This window comes from Benincasa hispida, chromosome 7, assembly GCF_027475165.1.
Source record: "Benincasa hispida cultivar pf3 chromosome 7, pf3_genome.v1.1, whole genome shotgun sequence".
NCBI classification, from domain to species: Eukaryota; Viridiplantae; Streptophyta; class Magnoliopsida; order Cucurbitales; family Cucurbitaceae; genus Benincasa; species Benincasa hispida.
The window spans coordinates 23,709,895-23,732,718 of NC_143484.1; the positions used below are offsets into that span (position 1 = coordinate 23,709,895).

Here is a 22,824-nt window from a genome sequence, read left to right on the forward strand (position 1 = left end):
TGTTAATGAAGAAAATAGTATATTTTTGGTCTATGAAGTTTGACTTAAATTGCATTTGGGCTTCTAAACTTTTAAAATCGGCGTTTTAGCCAATACGATTTTCAATAATCTCATCTTTTGTCTCTATTATTAACGCTTTCGGTCTTTCTGTTATCTAGGGTAGGGTTGACTAGATGATTTTTTAGGGTTTTTTAAATTGCTTATGTGGCCAAAAAGAACATAATGTTCATTATTTTTTAAAAAAAAATAAAAGATTAAAAATAAAGAATTAAAAAAAAGGTTTAGTGAACCCTACCTAACATAAAGTTAACAGAGTGGCCAAATATGTTAGTAGTAGAGATTAAAGGCATGTTTGGATTGATTTGAGAAAAAACTGTTTTTTATTAAAATACACTTGAAATCTTATTTTACTTCAATTTCTTTCAAGATGACTTATTTTTTAAATTAAACAATTAAAAATGCATTCCAAACGCACTCTAAAAAAAATTATCCTAAATTTCGAAGATTAAGACCCCGTTTGGTAAATATTTAGTTTTGAGAAGAAAAAGAAGATTGAAATTGATCATCTATCAAACGGAGTCTAAAATATCGAGTTTGAAATCACTTCAACAAAAAGCCTGTCAAATCCATTGAGTGTACTCATGTATTAGTATGCTTTGGCTTTTACAAATAATTTTTTCATTAGATTGGAAAAAGAAAAAGGAAAGTACAACTCTTCATTCTCAAGGGTGGATGCCCTCTCTCTTTTGGACCTAATTCCTTGGTTCTTTGTACACAATCTAAGAGATGAAGGGTAAAAAAGAAGAAAAGAATGAGAGGGATTCCTTCAAATTTATCTGCAATTGCAATCCCTTTATTCATGAACAAATGCTTTTTCACGGACAAAAGAATACAATGATCCATTAACAAAATCAAGACGACCATTGATCAGGAACTGTGAGAAAATAAGCAGTCATTGCCTTGCGAAACCGTTTCTTGTATTGTTTCGGAGAAATGATAGTCGGAGAAGCATTTTTTGGGCCTCCGAGTATCCCTGACGCTTTCACCCACGTCTCCAACTGCTTGTCCCATGTATACTGCCTCATGAAATCGATGATGCCTAAAACGAGCTCCTTACGCTCCTCGTCAACACCGACCAAAAGCGAGTAGTCCATAACGTCTATCGACTGAAGAAGGTCAAGAATTAGTAAATTTTCTCCCATATTTGGAATAAAGTAGTAAATACAAATCAAACATCCATCCAATTTCATGTTGTATATCCAAACCAATTAATCAAATACACCAGGCCCTAAGGTAATGCAATTAAAGACAAGGATAAGAATTTAACATGCAAAAGCTTACCGCCAAAAAAGAAGTATCATTCCAGATAGCTCGTTCAAGGTTTCTTTTGGCCTTGCTTCCAAGAAATATGGGTTTCGTCCGCAGTGCTTCTAAAAGGTTCAGATCGAGTAGAACCTTGTTAGCCCCCGACGTGTCCGGGTTGTAACGAGATCGTGAAGATCCCTTGAGGTCGTACACCTTTGAGATATTTCTCATGAAAAAAAGATTCTCCATCACCATCAAATCCATTTTCATTTCTTTCCCACCTTTCAGGTGTTTAACAGTGACCTGCCATTACATAGTTGTGAGAAAACAAAATGTAAATATTTGTCCCATAGTCATTGGTAAATCATAAATGTATGTGCATAAATTCACAAGAGCAAAATATATATATGCGTATATTTCGTATCGTACTCTCGAGATGTGTCAACTTCGGTCTCTAAGCTTCCAAAACATCTAATTCTAGTCCCTTGAACTTTTTCAAAAAAATAATAATAATTTTGGTTCTTCCCTTAGTTGTTTGTTTAACATTGTTTTGTTTAACATAGAAAAATGTGACACCGCACCAACAAAGGCGATTTGGTGAATGTTGAAGCCACATAGGTTGGCCAAGGGTATTAAATAGGTGCATTATTAGGTGGTAAAGCAATAACAAAAACCAAAATGGTTATTTTTAGAAGTTGATATACGAAAACAAATTTCTTAAGAGTTTGAAGACCAAAATCGTTATTTTCTAAAGAACAGGGACTAAAATAGGCACCAAGAAATTAATACTCCCAAAAGTTAAAAAAGAAACCAAAATAGGCTTCAAACCTAGATATCTTTACCTGATAGATCCCAAGAATTTTTGCAAGGCAAGTTGGACTTCCAGAAGCTAGAGCATGTGACAAGTACTTGAAATATTCAGGAGCAAACTCCTCAAAAGAATCAAGCTCGGTCCTTGTGACTTGTTTGATTATGAATCTTTCATCCAATGACTTGGCAAAATAAACATTACTTTTTCCACCCTGTGCGCTCCATCGACAACAGCGACTCAAAGACCTCACAAAATCCACTCCCTTGGGGCAGCACTTCTTTCTAAGCAAGTCAAACTGCTTTGCAAAGTAGCAAGTGACAGAGAACTTGACTTTACCCCCAGATATTGAAGATTCATCTACAAACGAAAGCCTCAGATGGGGAGATTTTTTGGGATCTGAAAACAGGGTCCTCATGGTTGAAGAATCTTCAGAGCCATAGTTTCCATAGTGGATATAGTCCAAGTCCAGAGCACCAAAAGACTGCCAAGCTGAAAGAGTTGAAGGACGAGAATCTTCAATATTGATTCTAGGAACACTCCGGCCTCCCTCGTTGAGGGTAAACTTATCAGCAACCCAATCATCGTATTCTCTAGAGTTTAAGGCATATGCAATTATGCTAGTAGGTTCATTGTCATAAACAGCAATAACTATATCATTACTGCCAGTCTGAGGAAGAAGCAGGCGAACGCCTTCAGGGACATGAGATGCCGAGATAAAAGATGGAGTTGAACTGAGTAATAAATTTAACTTCTGTGTTTCCAATGGCAACACTTGAGAGTGAGCTCTAGTTAAATTAGAAACAGGATCCCTCAGCATAGTACTGTAATCTGCAGAAGCATGAAAAGATCTAATTGTTGACAATGTAGATGGATGCAATCCTTTCCTGATTCTTTCTTGCATTCTTATTGCAGAATCAAATGAATGAACTCTCACAGGTGACATCAATACCCTTCTCATTTGGGGATTATCGTTGTGACTCATCTGCTTCACTGCCCCATCTAGAGGTTCTTCTGCTTGCAATGCAGAAACAGCCGATGGTTTCTTCACAGATTGCTCAGTTCCAGACCATGCACAATCGATTCTCTCAGAAAGAGTGGATTCATAAGAAGGAATGCTTTCAAAGGCCATGGAGATAGTCAGTTCCCCATCTGTGTGTGTTTCCTCTCTGCAGGCTTGATGTGAGATTGATGTAGAGCGTTCAAATGCCGTACAGTCTTCCTTCTGATCTGAATGTATATCATCATTTCCAGCAAACTCATGAACCAAAGAAGATTCATTATGGCCAGACTCAAGTTTCCCATCACTGTGAGCAGAATCACTTCTCAAATCTCTCATTACAGGAGAGGACACATCAGTTTTGGGATTTAAAATCTTTTTGAGGAGGGAATCTAATGAATAAAGCCGGTGATCCCAATAGTGTGTATGCATTAATAGGGAACGCCTCAAACGATTCAGTTCCAGAATGTCAACAGAAATCATCCCCATTAGCGAAGGTTTCATCATGAATGGTTGCAGCAAAACCTATTAAATTAGCACATAATTCAAATGCCATATTAATTACATCTTCTCATGAATAACATAGTACCTGGTACCATATACAAATGTGCAAGGACAATTAAAATGTTTATCATATTTGAATTGTTCTCTCCTCTCAGCACTTACGATGTAATCACTCCGTTCCTTTTGAAGCAGTTCTTTCAGTTGCATGATGTGGCTTTGCACATCACTTGAGTCCAATGATTCTTGCGTTGACAACTTGCTTCTCTGTTCCATCCTATCAACAACATCAGAAATCTCGGCATACAAGCTTTCCATTTTACCAATGATCTGCATGCAAAGCCAAAAGTTGAGTAAACAAAAGCAAAATTTTGAAATCACGCAAATCACATTTCCAATTCTCAAAACCACCTCTGAAGCTTCTTTTGAAATCCATTCCTGCTGAACATGGCTGTTGAACTCAAGTACAGAGGGAGGCAAGTAAACAGAGAGAATATCAATGGTCGAATATCGGAAGAATGCGACCATGCTCCCATACCTGTGTTCAGAAACTTCTTATTCAGTGACAAGCAACAGCCAATAACAATTGTAAAACCAATGCTAAGTTCAGAACCCCAACACACCCATAGAAACGGAGGCAGTCTCTCTGTAATGAATGACCGCAAGTTGCAACTCGATTTGCAGTAGCATGGTTTGAGAAACTAAGCTCCAAAAATTTTCCAAAAGATAGCCCCCAGGCAGCATCAGACATAACAACTCTAGGAGTTGCTGGGGGGACTCCATCTATTTGGGCACACTTGAGGCAACGGTGCCACATCCATATCTTACCATCTTCTTCCCCAGGAAGCTTTATAGAGGGTAAGCGTCTAACATTAATTGTAAGATTACCCTGCTGATGGGTGTAACACCGAACATGGGCCTCAGCGGACTCCTTACAGGATTGACAACTTGATGTCTGCAATGAGAACCCAAAGTAAATAAAATGCAACCTCAAAATTATACAATTATCCACGGGATAAATAATATAAAAGAACTTTTATGTTTCAATTAGATATATAGAATTAGGAAATAAATAAACCTGGTCAAAGAGATCATCACGTAGGTATCTCCCTAAAGGCTTGTCAAAACGGCCATAAAACTTTATGCGCAAAAGGCGAGAACGCTCACATACAGTTCCTTTAAGTACACAATGGCTTGAAAAGGATACCAAAATGCTCTGGTGAGTATCTGCTGCTGAAAAGTATTCACTAGAGAGATCATTTTCATCAAAACTTTCAGACTTCCGCAACTCTGGAAGCCCACCAGACTTTCCCTTTCTCCATTTCAAGGTTTCTGGCAATTCAGATTCCGAAAGACTTCGGACAGCAAAAGGAACTTTTATTCCATCCTTTAATTCCTCACAAGGAATGAGAGAAGGCTTTAGATCAACATCCGACGGTATATCATCATTGAATATGTCAGGAAGTGTATCGACAATGCTAGAATCTTCAAATCCAGAAGAAAGTGGAAAGCTATTGTTACCAAGGTGAGAATCCGTAGAGTATACTTTAGATTCTTCAAGGTCAGAATTAAGAGCAGAAAATTTGTCTCCGGTGGAGACATCAACCAGACAATTTGATGCCTCAAAAGCATTGGGATTTTCTGATGAGGAATTATCGTCAACAGAAATAGAGCGCATTGGCATCTTAGGCAGAGAAGCACCTTCGTCCACAAGAAAGGAAGTCTCAAGAGATAAGTGATATGCTGCAAATACTGCATATTGAACAACATGTTTAACTTTTTTAAGTTCTTCACGACACATGCCTTTCAGCAAAACCTATGAGAAGAAATATGACAAGATTAGAAGCAGTACGGAAGTTCTATAAAATCACATTTTCTAGACCCACAGGATCTGTACCATGATTCCAGAGATCAAGTTGTGACTTCCAATCTATTTTCAGAAGAAATTTAGGCTGTTTGAAAGCTACACTCAAAAACTAGTTATTGTGCACTGGAAAAACCCTAAAAACATTAGTATGATTTCGAAAAAAAGATCAAGAATGATCTGTTTACATAACAAACAAAATTCAAATACATTGTTTCCATATGTTAAAATGTTACTAATTAACAATTAATCAACAACATTTCTTTAACAAAACAAGAACTTCTAAATGATAATTGAGAAGATAAAATATAGTAAAAAAAACTTAGTTTAGAAATATTACAATAAGAGACCCAAAAAGATTCATCAACAACATTTTTAAGTATAAACTAATTTTATTGCATTACATTATTCAGTTAGTATAAGTAAAAAGATATTAATTGAAGACAGAAAAGTTGAATGGATCTTTCAAAGCCATACTAAATTAAAACCCAAAACGGGTTTTGTACAGTAGCCTAGAAAGCATTCTGAAAAAGTAACCTGGAAAATAATTTTGAAAAAGTAGCCACAAAAAAACAGTTAATTTTCTAGCTAGAGTTACCGTGCAACCCAAGCGCTTTGGACATCCTTCAAAGAACATCAAGGTCTTGGATAGTTTTTTATTTTGATTTGCATCCACGTGCTCCTCAGTCACTCTCTCTAACCGGAAAAGTTCACAATGTCCCAGACGTGCCGTGGAAATATGATCAATTGATGGAGTAAGGGAAGCACCCGTACAACGGGCTATACGCTCTAGTAAAGGCCTTTTAACATTCAGCACCAGAGATATTTCCTTTGCCAGCAGATAATCCTGTGCACACGAAGATACACTTTTTTCTACCAGCAGAACATTGGGGCGAAGAGACTCTATTTTTGAAATAATCGTCTTCAAATGATCATTTTCCTGCACCAATAGGATAGGAATATTAAAAGTCAAGGAACAATAAAACCCAAAAAAATAAAATTATAATTGTAATAAATAATAAGACAAACTAAACTAGTCTCGGCATTTTGTATGCATAGAAAACTTAATAAGTGTAAAAAGAAGATAAATTAAATGCTGATTTTCTTAAAACTAAAGACAAGTACCTGATGTAATAATGTATTAAAAGAAGCTAACTGGTTAGCAACTTGGTGATATTCAAGGGATCCCCCTAAAAGAAGTAACCTTGGATTTTTGAATTGTGAGGTCATGCGTTTGTGCTTTATGTTTTTTGTACAAACAACTCCCTTTACGAGTGTGCTGCAGAAGACAAACAACTTCAAGACATTAGTCAAACTAAAATATATGATATATACATGAAGGACGTTGAGGCGATATGCACAAAGAGATATTCCAAGCTGTAGTGATAGCCATACGTTATACCTTTCATGAGGGCGTCCTGATGCTACACATTTTACTTTCACATAATCCCCAGGATCCATACTGCCTCCTCTACTAGTATCCGGTCTCACAAAATTTGCAGCTTGCCAGGCTATTGTGGTAATAACATCAAGCCAGTCCTCAACAAAATCTCCTCCAGATTTGATATCCTCCCCCTGTAATAGTTGCGCAACAAGAGCCCTAAAGTGACCCTGAACCATAGCTTTCAGAGGTTCCTTATTCTCCTCATGCAAATTTTGCTTGGCTGGAAATATGCTAGAAAGGCTACTGCTCCTAGAGAACATAGCACCGGAATCCCCAATATTGTCATCTTCGTCATCATAGGCAAAGAAATTATTCTCCAACTCATCACTTTCATCATCGGGAGGTGGGGGGAACCATATAAGACCATTGTTTTCAAAATCTAATGGCCTTTCTACCTTTCCATCTTGGTTCTGAATAGTTGGCAGGTCACCGGAGAGTGCATGTTTGTTATCTTGACCTTCAGTCAGTCTCTCGGACCTATTTAAAATGGTCTCAACCTCTTGAGGCAGCAGATTCACCCTTTGACCTGGATCTATAGTCTGTACAACATAATCAGCTTTACTAAAAGTATAATCATTCCTTGAGGGGCTGTCAGAAGGACTTGATTCCCCGAAATGAGAACTAAAAAACTCGTTTCTAGTACTAATACTACTTGACTCTATGTCTGAACTGTCACGAAAATAATCACTTGATGGGCTAAAAAAATGTCTCCCAGAATCTTCTGCATCATCTTCGTCACTCCTGCATTAGTTAAAAAAAAAAATGAGATAAGTGTATTGAATCATTTCACGTCACTCCCCTGCATTAGTATTAGACATTGAAGAATTGGAACAAAGGGAGAGGCAGCTACATTCCACATCTAATTTGATTTCTTGATTTAAAGTGGAAGTGTATTATATTTTGATCCCACAAGCATCATCCAACATCAGAAAGTTGAATACTACCAACGAAACTATATACCGAATGAAAGAGTTTTCAATTTAAAAGTAGATTTTATAATTTCTAACATACAACTTCAGAGGCCGTCAAAAAAAAACTACCAACAAAACTATAAACCAAACTTATGCACCGTGACGATTGAACATAATAAGAAATAATTCACATACAAGCACTTTTTGTACTTAATTTTAAACAAAAACTACAAGATTAATAAAAGTTACAGCAGGTACTAGAATATCAAAAATTATTGAGACAAACAGGCAATTGCATTCAAATCAAATGTTTACCAGTTAGGCGAGTGGCGAACAGTAATAGGAAATGGATGAGCATTAAACGAGCTCGAAATCCTATGTGATGCTGCATAGGGAGAATAACCACAATCTTGTGACTCAAGATAACGACTCAGGCGATCATCGGGAAGTGATTCAGTCTTCATAGGAGACTTGTCTGCACCATCATAACTAGGAGAAGGAGGTTCTGGGCTATATCTGGGAGAGACGGAAGGATATACTTTCTCAATATGTCTCCTCCCAACTTCACGCCGTAGATTAGCATCAGAACAAAACTTGCACAATTTGATTATCTTCACAACCTCATTACCCACCTTCATACCATCTGATTGAACAACATAAGATTCATAACCCCGAATACATTTTCCACAAGATGATTGATTACAACTCTGGCACAGGTATCTCAGAGACATCTTGGAAAAGCTTGTATCACACTCACAACACATTTTGCAACTATTATTAGGCAGCACAAAATCCTCAGATAAACACACTGGTGAGTCAGGTCTCCAGGAAATCCAAGACCTAAACTTCTCAATCAGATTTGATAATGAACTATCAGGTATTCCCATAAACAGTCAATCATCCAAGAAGAACTAAAACCTCGATGACTCTTCAAAATTGAAACAGTATAACACCACTCCTCTTTCAAGTTCAACACATGGATTTTTTTTTTTTCCCTTTTTCACATATAGAAATAAAATGGAAAAAGAAAATCTACCCCTTGAAAACAAAATACCCACAAAAGTTCCAATTAAAAAAAGAAGAAACGGAATAATACCCACAATAAAAATGATGGGGTGCTTTGGGATGTATTTGTATGAGTCTCAAGACTTTATACTATGTATTTCTTCCCCTCTCTTTGTTTCTTTCAAAATGGGGGCCAAAAGCCAAAGAAGAAGAAAAATAAAAAATAAACAAATCCTCCAAGAAGTATATCAAAAGAAGGATATAGAAAGCTATAAAAAAACCTGAAATACACCAAAATCTAGCCGTATATACATCAAAATCCTATCACAACAATAACCCCCAAGACCAAAGAACCCAATAAAGACCAGTATCAGCACCTACAACAACACCAACAAGAAGAGAACAGAAAAGGAAACCCTAAAAGCTAACTGATGCCAGAATCCTCAAGAATGAATCCGGCAACCGATTTAAGCATCCCAAGGACAGAATCCAGTAAAACCCGATCATAAGTAAGAAAAGGGCGGAGATCAATGAAGAAAGTTAGCTTGATTTGATATACGAACAGAAACCCAAGTCAAAATTAAGCAACCCCAGAAGAAAAAACACCAAAAGAAGACCGAAGACCAGATTGAAGTAAGATGAAACAGAACTAGAAGAAGAAACAGCAGCTTTTGAAGAAGAAGAAGAAGATTGATTTTAAATGCTTGGTAAAATGAGAATCAAAAGGAGGTATAGAAAGAGTACGGAGAAGGTTCCTTTTCCACCGGAAACAGTAGCTCGCATCTCGAAGCTCAAAATTTCTTCTTTGTTAATCCAACAACCATAAATTCTACAGTTCGTCTTTCCCATCTGAAGAAACCACTTTCTTCTTCAATCCCCCATTCTTCTTCTTTCATTTCCTTTCTGATTGATTTTCACTTCTTCGGTTCTTTCTTTGCTGGTTTCTTTGATTCTTCTCTGTCTGTACTCTCTCTCTTTGCTGCTCTCTGCCTTTTTTTTCTTTTTTTTTCTTTTTTCATAAATATTATTCAACATGAAATCTGCCTATCCGGCTAATGCCCATATAATAAAAAGATATAAAACCAAACCGGACTGAACCAAATTAAACCAAACCCAATACTTTTCTTTCTCTCTCTAACTCATCTTTCTCTCTCTCATCTTATTTCTTTCCTAATTTAAATTTATTTTTTTGGTCCTTAAGAAAGGAATTTTTCTCTAAACTTTTATATCTTTTTCAATTTTAGTTCATGGTTCCAAAATGTTTATTTATATTTTGACCTTTTATTAAATGGATAAATGTAACCTTTGAATTTCTTTGCTTTCTAAATTTTAAAAAAAATATATTTAATAAGTTTCAAAAAAAATTTATTTTTTGTTTGGTAGGTCTCTAAAATTTTTATTGTGTATATAATAAGTCGTCGATCTTTTTATAGTTTTCAAAATTTATTAACCTATTTGATCCTATATTGTAGGAGTGTTCATCAAATGATTTACAACTCGAACATAAGACTACCTAACTCAAATTGTAAGATTTGGGCTAAAATTTTTCTATTTTTATTGGATTGGGTCGGGTCTCGAATTGAATCGATTTTTTTAGGTTGACCAATCCAACCTCAATATATATATATATATATATATATATATATATATATATATATATATAATATATATATAATGATAAGTTTTAATTTTAGGATTTAGCTTTAAGTTGATTATTTAATGTTTTTTTCTTTTAGAGTCGTAATGATGTTTGTCTTTATTTAAAGTGTGTGATAAATATAATTGATATTTTTTTTAAGATAGTATAACTGAGATTTGTATTTAACATTTCAATTTTATGAAAATTTAGTTATTATTCTTGTAGATAAATTTAAGTGTTTTTAAGTTAATAAAAATAATACAATAATTCATCAATCCAACCCAACTCGAAATTTTAAGTGATAGAATGTTGGATTGGAGACTATGGGATCTTTCGCGTAGCCAACACGACCATCCCAAAATTTTGTGTTGGTCTGAAAAACCTCTGTATTGAAAGTTTGAAGGCCTATTAGATATAAGATTCAGATTTATATCTACTGTGTCATTTAGGGGCTATCTGAGGGTCCAACATGAGATGGTATATCCTCACATCTTATATCATCTCAGTGTTTGGACTCATTATCATATCTCATCGATTTTAATTACTTGTAGGCCCATTTTTGGAACGTGTTTTGTATGTCACCGTCATTTTCCTTCCGTGTATCGTATATCATCTCAATGCTTGAATATACTCAATCGTTCGTACTCGATCAAAATTCCCCAGACGTCAGAACTCTCCATATCTTACATCATCTTAGCGCCCCAAACAGTAGAAGTTTTGAATATGTCAGAACCTATTAAATAAAAATTTAAATGGATAATTTAAAATTTTAAATAAAAATGGAATAAATATGAAAACTCCATCACGACAATGAGATTTAATTATTTGAGTGTTATCAAGCTGATTAATTAAGAAATATAAAATATAAGGGTTTATGATGTGTGTTTTTATATTATTATTATTATTATTGCCCTTTTTTGTTAATATTTTAATTTAGGATTTTGGAGTTCAAATCCATGCTGTTGATTGGTCAGCAACTCAGCGTCAAAAAGATGAGAAAGCACAGTCAGCTCTAATTCATCGTCAATTTTGTTTAATTACTCTAAAAAAGTATATAAACTAGATTATATTTTTTTAATTAAAATATCAATTTGGATGGTTTTTTAAAAAAATAAATCAATTTGACCTCTATACTTTAGAATTTATTCAATTTTAATTATTATACTTTTACATGTTCAATTTTAATCTATGCATTTTCAATAAATCTTCAATTTAGTCTATACTACTATTTTATCGTTTATTTTTCAAAAAAAAGATTATTTATTAGTATCTTTACTCTAAAATTTTTAAAATATACTTATATATTTTTATTTCTTTAAATGAAATTTATTATTCTCATTTAATCAATTCCAATACAAATTAATTTTGATGGACTATTTATGAAAAGTAATCAAATTAAGATAATATATGATTAAAATGGAAGGAAAAAGAATGCAAGGACCATTTGGGGTCTTTTAAAAGAAAATTACTTTTCTTGGCTTTTTGGGGCCCACATTTGGTGGGTGCATGTGTGATACACGCGCCTTTGACGACATCTAGAACATGGTATTATAGTGGATTGGGGGCTAACGGGTCAAATTTTACACCCACAATTATCATTGTTCCTTTCAACTTTTGTGTCTTTCTTTCTTTCTATATTTTACATTAAATTTTTTTAACTTGATCTTTGAACTTTTTAGATTCCATAAATTACAATTAAAAAAACTTATTTTTTCTTTTCCGTTGGCACTTAGATTTCGCATGCGTTCATCGTCATCACAGGCCCTTTGTGAGCTTGTCCGCTTCTCTTAGTCTAGTCTTGCTTTTTGAGCTGACCTACATAAGTGTTTCTCACGTTAGTATGATATCAAACTTGCCACAATTTGATGTTTAAGTCAGTACAAGAAATGTATAGGTTAACTAGTCATGAAATAAGTAAGATTGGAGCATTCGTTTGGAGATTACTTACTTTTCCCTTCCACATCACCAAATGCGGTTATTTATAGTGTCATTCCTCTGATAATCTATGGTTACATATAGATTTGATGATGTTAGGGTTGTTTTCAACACTTGAGGTTGCAGATGCCAAACTGAACATTGCTCGATTATTTCTCAGTTGGTATATAGTTACTAGCTCGATTGGTCAACCCAAACCTCGAGGCTTTGACTTTTCTCTTTTGGGAAGTGCATTCCTCTATGTCTCATGCAGGTTCTCTTTGGGCTTGGACCTACTCGTAGATTTTGGATCTTGCCTTGGACAACCCTCAATATTTTTTTAATTTTAAAGATATATTTATTCTTATAAGAGTTGCAATAATACTCCGATCTTTCTCAAAATATTTCGAAATGATCCTTTGAATAGAAAGTCTTAGAACATCAAATAAAAATTGAGATCCAAACACAATGTGTTGGTGATCTACGACGTAAATTATTATTGAAACATCATCACACTCCTCTACATCATCACTGTGACCATTTAAAGTCTCAACTTTTATCCAAAATTCTAACAAATTTCTGCTTATAAATATTTATAAAAAATCAAGAGTAATATAACAACTTTTGAAATAATGTAAGTTTAATTTGTTAAACAACATGAAATTTAATAATACTTTTATATCTGAGCCTTTTAGATTTTATACGATTTTGACTCATAGACTTTACAAAATATTTATCTAATTTATGATGAACCTTTAAGTTTAGTTTATTTTGGTATTCAATATTTCAAGATTTTTAATCTTCGACTTTGAAATTCAAGCTATGCTTGATAATCATTTTGTTCACAAATTTTGTACTATAGTTATCACCTTTTATGTTAAATAAATAAATAAATTCTTAGTCAATTTTAAAAAACGTAAAAAAAAAAATGTTCAAAATTGGGCTTTTCTTTAAACACTTATAGAACAGTGGATTACAAAATAAAATTAAAAAAAAAAGTAGAAATAATGTTTTTTCTTTTAAGTTTATAAACAAAAAATAGACATTTTTTAAAATATAAGTTAAAATGGGTATTTTAAAAAAACAATAAATGTTATCTTAAAAAAAAATAATAATAAATGTTATTTTTGTCCTAAGACTATTATAATTATCCTATTTTGATCCTAAATTTTTCAAACAATACATTTTAATTCTTTGAACTTTATATAATTTATTTTTAAAAAAAACATAACAAAAAAATTATCCAATCTATTCATACAAATATTTCAAACCATATCTTTAGACAATAATAATATTTTAGAACAATCTCAAATTTGAAATTTGAATAAATAATAATGAACGACTTAATTAATAAGATATTTTAATTTCTACGACATCATAAACTATAGATATCAAGATATACATAAGTAAAAAAAAAGTATATAGAGCAATTTATTATATTTTATTCGTTCACTTATATTAAATCATGATCAAAATCATTTTCAATCAATATATTTTTTCCTATATATATACCATTTATTTAAAAATAATATTATTGTCACAGATGAAAATAATAATTATTAAAATATTCTTTCTCTATTTGCCACATGGATTCTGTGTCACCATTTTTTTTTTTTGTAGTGGAATGAGTTAGAGTAATATAAAACTGAATAAAGTCTATATTAATTAATATTTGTTTAGGATAAAATGGTATATATTAATTAATATTGTTATTACAAGTTATCCAAAAGTCAATATTTTTTAGCAAACTCATTAAAACCTTAAAATATTTTCTTTATTTATTTAAAAAGTTGTATACTTTTTATTTTTAGCTATTCTAAAATATCCCAATGTCAAATTGAAGCAAAAGATTTCTCTTTTTTATGGAATGAATTGTAACAAAGAAGCAACAATTAATAATATAATTAAATTTGGGGGTTTTGTTTATAATTATTTTGCTTTTTGGGCCCAATAAATGTGATGTTTAATTTTGAGAAAATGGATTTGAATTAAATGTGGTAATGCACTACTTGGATTTGGTATGAAATTTTCCTAGCCTTTTTAATTCCCTCATACGACGTCGTTTTCATGCCTTGTTTCTTAATTATATTTCCTATTTAACAAATATAAATATCTTGGGATGATTTGTTGGTTTTTTTTTTTTTTTTTTTTTTTCCTGTTTTTTCTGGGGAGTATTTGATTTGTTGGTTTCTTTCTTGAAAAGAAAGCAAAGACAAAAGTTTCATTCAATTTTTTATTGGCTTATGAGCTCAATTATAAAGTTGAATTTTTGTGTTTATGGAAATAATGGTTTCAATTTTAGAATTCCAAAATTGTTTCTTATGAATTAATTATAAAAATGTTTTTTTAGTAATTACAAAAATTAATTGTCAAAATGAATATAATTCAATTGACATAAAGTTGGTAGGTTTTTTCTCTCATCCAACATGTTATAAAAAGATTAACTTTCCAACATGTTATAAAAAGATTACAAAAGTTAATTTGGGAGATTGTAGATTAAATTATAGGATTACGAATATATGATATTAGTTTTTAATAGAATGTTTTTTTTTTTTGTTTTTACCTTTGTTTATCAATTAGTATTGATAATTAAATACTCGTTACGCACAAAAAGTTTATTTGGAGAAAAATATAAGTTTCGTAAAATAAATTATGTTTAAATCCACTAAAGTCACGTCTAAATCACAAGTTCATTCACTCCCTTTTCAAAATGATTATTTATTACCTTTTCGATTATCTTAAAGGCGGATGCAATTTTTAATTAAAATTAAAATTTAATTTATCATTTAAAATTAATATTAATTTTATACATATATTTTAAATAATTATTTAATAATTATAAATTATATAAAAAATAATATTAGATTATTTTAGTTATTATATCTAAAACAAGATAATACTTTTATAAAATACAAAATTACCAATAATTATTATAAAAGTTACAATAATCACAAACGAATTCGAATTCTTAGTTTAGATCTCAATAGTTAGTTTTTGTTTTTTTTTTCTTCAAATAAGTTTAAAGACTATTTTTAGTTTTTTTTTTTTTTTTAAAAAAATTATATGTTGGATAATTTTTTTGTTTTCTATTTAAAAACAAAAAGTTCATAAATAGTTATTTACATCAATTATATATACTTTTGCTTTAATAAAATTAATTATGTAATAATTATGAGATTTAATTTTTATTTTGTAAGGACTATTTTATAGTTGCATATATTGGAGTAAAATTATTAGAGGGACTTTTCTGAAAGAAAAAAAATAGAGAGAAAAGAAGGCAAGTATTTTAATTAATTAATAGATTTGTGATTTAATGTTTTAATAATGAAATATCTAAATCAGTTCTTCAAAGAATTCAACTTTCGTAAGTTCACAAATTTACAATTCATAGGAAAAATAGTTGATTGTTGCAACTTGGAAACTTCATTATTGCAACAATTATTTTAACAAATTATAGCTTTTTTGCTTAATTAATTTTATCTCTTACCTTTTTTTAAAGAAAATAATATTATTGTGTCAATTATTGTAGCTATAAATAAATATGATTTTTACTTTTTTTTTTTTTTTTTTTTTTTTTGCAGAGTTGCAAGTTGAAGTAAAGTATAATTTCTATACCATTTGAAGATCTTTATTTTTATATTTTTGTGTGTGTATATATATATATTGATAAAATTATTTACATGTAGAAAAGGGTTGGCTAATTCTTAGAGCTAAAGATACCAAGTTAAATGATAAGAAAATTATATTCAAGCAAAGGGATTTGGTTTGGTGGAGTTCTATGTTTCTTTCATTTTTTTTCTAACTAGATAATATCCAAATGATAAAATTTTTAGCGCTTTTATTTGGTTCTACTTTAAATTATAATTTTGTTAGCACTTTTATTTGGTTATATATATATATATAGTTGTAAACTTGAGAAGCTCAATGGAAAGACAGATACCAATAAAATATAATATTACAACAGATATAATATAATATATAAATAAATAAAATACAAAAACATATGAAATTAGAAAATTCTTCAAAATTTCTACTTTCTCCAACTTTCTTTGAGATTTCACCAATGTATGTGTGTTTTTCAAACTCCACAAAATGTCTCTATTTATAGGCAAAATGACAAGTAGAATGCAGTTTATTTGGACACTAAGTGTGAGTATTTACAAAACACAAGACAACATACATGCGGTGTAGAGGGAGTGACATTTGGCTTTTGACACTAAGAATGAATATCTATTTTACACATAATTTGTGGTATTTATAATACTCTCCCTTATATATCATATATATATATATATATATATGAAATATGTCTCATTAAAACTTTGCTAGGAAAAATTCCATTGAGGAAAAAAATCCTAGTGAAGAAAAAATAATACATATTTCATATAATCTAATACTTTAAAAAGAATATAGTATATTTACTCCTATCATGAAAACATCATTTGAGATATCTAAGTCACCGTATTCTAATTTCGTGCACCAATTTCTCAAAGGTTGCGATTTGTAATGATTTTGTAAATAAGTCTGCCACGTTATCCTTCGAACAAATTTGTTGTACAGTGATGTCACAATTTTCTTCAAGATCACGACTGTAAAAAAGTTTTGGTTAAATATGCTTTGTTATATTTTCTTTAATATATCATTCTTTGATTTAGGATATGCATGCTATGTTGTCTTCATATAATATCATTGAAAGATTTTTACTAGAAGACAAACTACATGTTCCACAAATGTGCTGAGTCATTGACACATTCTCGACTAGCCATGTGAATTGCAAGAATTTCAACATGATTTGAAGAAGTAGCCGTTATGGTCTATTTCACTAACCGCCACGATACAACAATTCCTCCCTATGTGAATAGATAACATGTTTGAGATCTAATTTTGTGTGGATCAAATAAATATCCATAATATGCATGACTAACTAGATCAAAATTTGGTTTATTTGAATAAAACAAACACACATCGATCGTTCCTCGAAGATAACAAAATATATGCTTAATTTTGTTCTAATGTCTTTTTGTTGGAGAAGAACTATATCTTGCTAATAAATTTACTGAAAATGCAAATATGAACTTGTTTTATTAACAAGATACATAAGTGCACCAATTGCATAAGATATGGTACCTCAGGACTAAGAAATTCTTCATTATCATCTCAAGGTTGAAATATATCTTTATTCACATCTAATGAATGAACTTCCATTGGAATGTTCAATGGATGTGCTTTGTCCATATAAAATCTTTTTAAAACTTTTCCTGTATAAGTTAACTGATGAACAAATATCCTATCTGCTAAATGCTCAATTTGCAAACCAAGACAAAATTTTGTTTTTTTCAAGATCTTTCATCTCAAATTATTTCTTAAGACATTCTATTGTATTTGAAAGATCTTCAGGAATTCTAATTATATTTAAGTCGTCAATAAATACAATTACATTAACAAATTCTGACTATGATTTCTTTATAAAAATACATGAACATATTGATTTTTTTTTTTTTTTTTTTTATATCTTTCTTTCAACAAATATCCACTTAGGCGATTATACCACATACGTCATTGTTTCAATCCATATAGCGATCTCTGTAACTTTATTGAATACAATTCTTGAGAATTTGATTTATATGTTTTAGGTACATTAAATTCTTCTAAGATTCTCATATAAGTATCATTATCAAGAGATCCATATAAATATGTTGTGACTGCATCCATAAGATGCATATTCGAACTTTCATACATAGTTGAAATCTTCCTCTACCACGGTCACGACCTCGACTACGACCACGATCACGACCTCGACCATGATTATTAATATTCACAACATTCACTTCAGGGGATGGTGTTGTTCAGTTGGTCAAGATTCGTGGTTCTTCATCAATAACTCTTATTTTGTTCGGCCACGAGAAGACATGAAATTAGTTCATAATATTGTTTAAAACCTTTCTCTCGATATTTCTGCTATAGAAGCATATTCGAGACATGAAATATAGAAAATATCTTCTCTAACATATCAACATCAATAATTTTCTCTCCACATAACAAAAATTTCAAATTGATTTTAAATAATGCAGAATTGTAATCACTTACTGATTTAAAATCTTATAACCTCAAATGGATCCACTCATAACGAGCTTTAGGAAGAATAACTGTTTTTTGATGATCATACCTCTCTTTCAATTTTTCCATAAGATACGAGGATATTTTATTATAAGATACTCCATTTTCAATGCCCTATGGAGATGATGACAAAAGAAAATCATAGTTTTTGTTTTGTCTTAACTGGATATTGTATTTTCTTCTTTAATTGTTTCCCCTAAGTTCATAACATTTAGGTGTTTCGGCATCGAAAACCCATGACAAATAATTATTGCCATTAATGTCAAGGGTTGTGAATTCTAATTTCGTAAGGTTTGTCATGGGAACGCTATCACAAAACATTGTATTTATATTAGAAATTTAATAGATATTAAATATACAAAATAACATTAAATTTATTAATTATAATACACAGAAAAAAATTGACCTACTTTTAGGACCTACCTTCAGCTAGAGAAATGATAGGAGCTCGTGCTAATAAAGTGTTGTGAACTTGAGAAGCACTACGAGAACACAGATATCAATGAAAAATAAATAAAATATAATATATAAATGAATAAAATAAATAAAATACAAGAAAAATATGAAATTAGAGAATTCTCCAAAATTTTCCACTTTCTCCAACTTTTTTTGAGATTTCACCACATAAAGTTAAAGTGTTCATGTTATAGTCATGGATTTGTTTACAATATTTATGAATTGTGGGTTTAGGACATTCCAAACAATCTCCCACTTGGACTAATACTCCAATGAGACAAACATATAAATATATAATGTTGACAATGTTGAGAAATAAAGAGAGAAAATACAATAAACTAGGGCATCTAAAATACTCTTTGACATTCTCCCACTTGCCCTAGATTATAATGCTTGTAGTCCTAGTCCAACCAGGTGGCCCTTAAACACTTTAGCCGAGAAGGCCTTTGTAAAAGGATCAGCAAGGTTGTCTTCTGAGGTTATCTGCGTGACTATCACGTCTCTTCGGTGTACGATCTCTTTGATGAGATGATACTTTATTTCGATGTGTTTTCCATGTTTGTGACTTCTTGGTTCTTTGGAATTAGCAACTGCATCACTATTGTCATAATACAGAGTAATGGATAGGTGAATATTTGGAACCATTTCCAAATCTGTCAGGAACTTGCGCAGCCACACTGCTTCTTTACTGCTTCGCATGCAGTTACGTATTTTGCTTCCATTCATGGAGTTGGCTATGAAGGAGCTCTTATCAAAGAGAACCAGTGAGCGAAAGTAAGATCTTTCCAAGTCCATTGTAAAAGGAATTAAACGTATTCAGAAACATACAGAATAGTTATGCATCTTAGAACAAATTACAACATGTTTTAGTAATTTAAAAACAAAAGGAACAAGAGACATACCTGCTTTAGTAATTTAAAAACAAAAAGAACGAGAGACATACATTTGAAGAACTTTTCTTCTGTGAATCTCTCGCTCTCATGAAGATTGGATAGTAACCCCTTGCTCTCTTTCAGATCACCTACCCAATCGTCTGGTAATCACAAATAGTCTTTTCCACGAACAAACACCCTTAGACATCACCACACGACAAACTTGGTATTCTCGAAGTGAGAATGTAACAACCCTACCCCTAGGACTTAAGTTAGGCCGTTACTAAAATAAATGCATGTATAGAATTTGAAACGACGCTCAGTTATGTTGAAATAAATGCTACATAAACAAGAGAAGTTCAAAAGACATTTATTAAATGTAATTGTTAAAACAATATTAGGGTACCCGTAATTTGTAAAGACTATTAAAAGTATATATAAAAGAAATAATCTGTAATAATAAGTTTGAAACAGTAAAACTAAACATTAAGGGAAGAATAAGGACTCTAAATTTCATGATGCGGAAGCGTAAAAACTAGTCCCAGTGGCACGATCACGAATTCAGCTGCGCCATCACCGGTGCATCTCTACCCTTACCTGAAACATCAACATAAGAAAGAATGAGTATGAAATACTCAGTAAGTAACCCCACTACTGAGGTCAGGCTAGGTGTCTATGTCCTCTAGATGCCTACCCCTAGTGGAACATATAAACTATTCTAGTCCTCATGGAATACATATATACATGAAAAACTTATTTCTATCCTAAGGTAATTGAATATGTCCACTACCTCTAGTAAGTCCCGTAGGACCCAAAACCTCTGGTGAATCCCGAAGGAAACACAATCTCTTACATATGCATGGTTATGCATACACCTCTTTCGTATATACATAACCCACTTAATGTGTACCTCTTTCGTACACATAGTTACGTATACACCTTTTTCATATACACATAACCCATTAAAGGTGTACCTCTTTCGTACACCTAGTTAAGTATACACCTCTTTCGTATACACCTAACCTACTAAGTATGTACCTCTTTCGTACATCTAATTATGTATAACCTCTTTCGTATACACATAATCCACTAAGTATGTACCTCTTTCGTACACCCTAGATCCACTTTATAAATGTAGGGATGTGTACCTCTTTCGTACACATGGTTAGGCATACACCTCTTTCGTATACACATAACCCACCGAGTATGTACCTCTTTCGTACACCCCAGTACCCTCTAGGTATGTATCACTTTCATACACACCAGCCCTAGTACATCTCTTTCATGTACTAGGTCCTTGGACGTGCATTACTTTCATGCAGTCACATAGTCTGGAAGGGAAAAAAAATGGTATCTAACTTCCTATTACATATAACATTCACCTAATCATAAATTCTCTAAAATCTCCTCATCAAGGTCATATTAATTAACCTCAACATACGTAATTAATCTAGTGTTAATGGATCTGCTCTAGTACATCACTTTCATGCACTAAGCTATGTAAACAATCAAGTATTTGAGATTTCATAATATATAGTACTGTCTACACATTCTCATAATAATTCGCATAACTATATGAATCAGCAAATGTCGAATCCTAATCTAACTTTAAGACATTCCAGTAGGAGTGCCACTTAACTTACATTAAGGGTCATGCTCAATCATCCTTTTAATATAACTCATAAAATTCTAAATCATGCTCATACATTAAAATGCTTCAGACATATTATCACATGCTCATGTATCTTTTCTAAACAGTCCATTAAATCTCAGAATAGTCAAAAGTATCCTTATAACTAGTCTTAAAATCCTAAAAAATAAATCATAAATTTATCGCCCGACACAAAGGCAATTCCAGTAGTAAGATTACTTACCTCTAATCGGAAACTCTAGAAACTAGCAAGCTTAGCCTCTTCCTTGCCCAATGAAACCTTTCACCAAAAATTCGCCGACTAGGCCTTTAGTTGGCTGGACAACAACTTCAATAATCTGAAACCTCGTACCAACATCCAAAATACGACGAGTATCAATAAATTAGAGTCGCAAATTTAATTAGTGCTCAATAGTCCTCAAGAAAACCCAATCAAATCAATAACCCAAACACCCATAGCAACTTAAAGTAATTTCCCTAATCACAGAAACACATCCTTCAAATTCAAAGCAAAAACATCGATTTTTAAATCTTTAAGCTTAATTCCAAAACACCCAATTTACATCAACCTTTGAGTTTTCCAAATAAATTTCAAACATCCATTTACTCACCCGAATAAACCCACTAACTGTACCTCAACCAATCAATCTATCCAAAACCAATGACCAAGACAATAACGGCTGTGAAAATGGACTGGACCTGCACAGAACTGTCGGCGCGATGCAACTCCGACCGAGCGGACTAACTACAGCTGACCTGGGACTTGCGGCAATGGCTTGTCGAACAGAGGTGGCTGGCCTTCGAACCCGTGCTCGATGCGAAGAACAGCGGATGTTCGCGATTGGAATTGACAATGGTGCGGCGAAAGGGTTGCACCACGAACGCGACTGACCAGAGACGCTGGACGGCGAACGACACTAGAGGGTCGACGAGCGACTGCTTCAGACTGCAAACACTGAGCGACCGAAGCGTTCCGCAAGCGACTAGGATAGCGGAACTGACGTCTGACTGGAGGTGCGTATGGTTGGCGCAGACTCAAAGGCGGCTGCTGGTTTCGACGACTAGGGTTTTCACGAAAAAATGGGGGGTGGACGGTGAGGTTGAAGAAGAAGGGTTTAATTTATTTTATATATAAATAATAATAATAATAATAATAATAATAATAATAATAAAAATAAAACTTAAAAACTAAAAAGGAAATAAAATAAACTCTATTTTATTTCTTTCTTTATTCCCATTTATTTTATTACTTCCTTTCTTTCCAAAAAGTGAAAATAAAACCTGTCATTAATTTCTAAACTGAACACTTTTGTAAGATCAAAATTAATTTCTCGTAC

The 22,824-nt window shown here is 32.2% G+C and overlaps 1 protein-coding gene and 1 long non-coding RNA gene across 3 annotated transcripts; both read right to left on the reverse strand.

Moving 5' to 3' along the window:
* Positions 1-661: 661 nt before the first annotated feature.
* On the reverse strand, positions 662-9,888 carry FAB1C (FORMS APLOID AND BINUCLEATE CELLS 1C). The gene is made up of 11 exons (XM_039036603.2): positions 8,149-9,888; positions 6,881-7,663; positions 6,604-6,757; positions 6,077-6,418; positions 4,693-5,430; positions 4,238-4,569; positions 4,026-4,152; positions 3,780-3,944; positions 2,148-3,638; positions 1,342-1,608; positions 662-1,166 (listed from the first exon to the last, which is right to left on the reverse strand). The coding sequence occupies exons 1-11, from the start codon at positions 8,718-8,720 to the stop codon at positions 912-914; spliced, it is 5,226 nt and encodes a 1,741-aa protein (XP_038892531.2). The 5' UTR covers positions 8,721-9,888; the 3' UTR covers positions 662-911.
* A 10,293-nt stretch (positions 9,889-20,181) lies between these two features.
* On the reverse strand, positions 20,182-22,592 carry LOC120081855 (uncharacterized). Of its 2 annotated transcripts, none has more exons than XR_005482967.2 (3): positions 22,187-22,592; positions 21,711-21,825; positions 20,182-20,433 (listed from the first exon to the last, which is right to left on the reverse strand). It is a non-coding gene; the product is annotated as an uncharacterized LOC120081855 (long non-coding RNA). The 2 variants fall into 2 exon arrangements; XR_005482966.2 differs by having other exon boundaries at positions 22,099-22,592.
* Between the last annotated feature and the right edge of the window lie 232 nt (positions 22,593-22,824).

Excerpts from the sequence above, each read along its gene's own strand:
- FAB1C (XM_039036603.2), bottom strand. The coding sequence starts at position 8,720 with ATGGGAATACCTGATAGTTCATTATCAAATCTGATTGAGAAGTTTAGG. Across the intron at positions 5,431-6,076 it reads CAAAGCGCTTGGGTTGCACG|GTTTTGCTGAAAGGCATGTG; the intron begins GTAACTCTAGCT and ends TTCTTCTCATAG. Across the intron at positions 3,945-4,025 it reads TTTCAAAAGAAGCTTCAGAG|ATCATTGGTAAAATGGAAAG; the intron begins GTGGTTTTGAGA and ends CTTTGCATGCAG.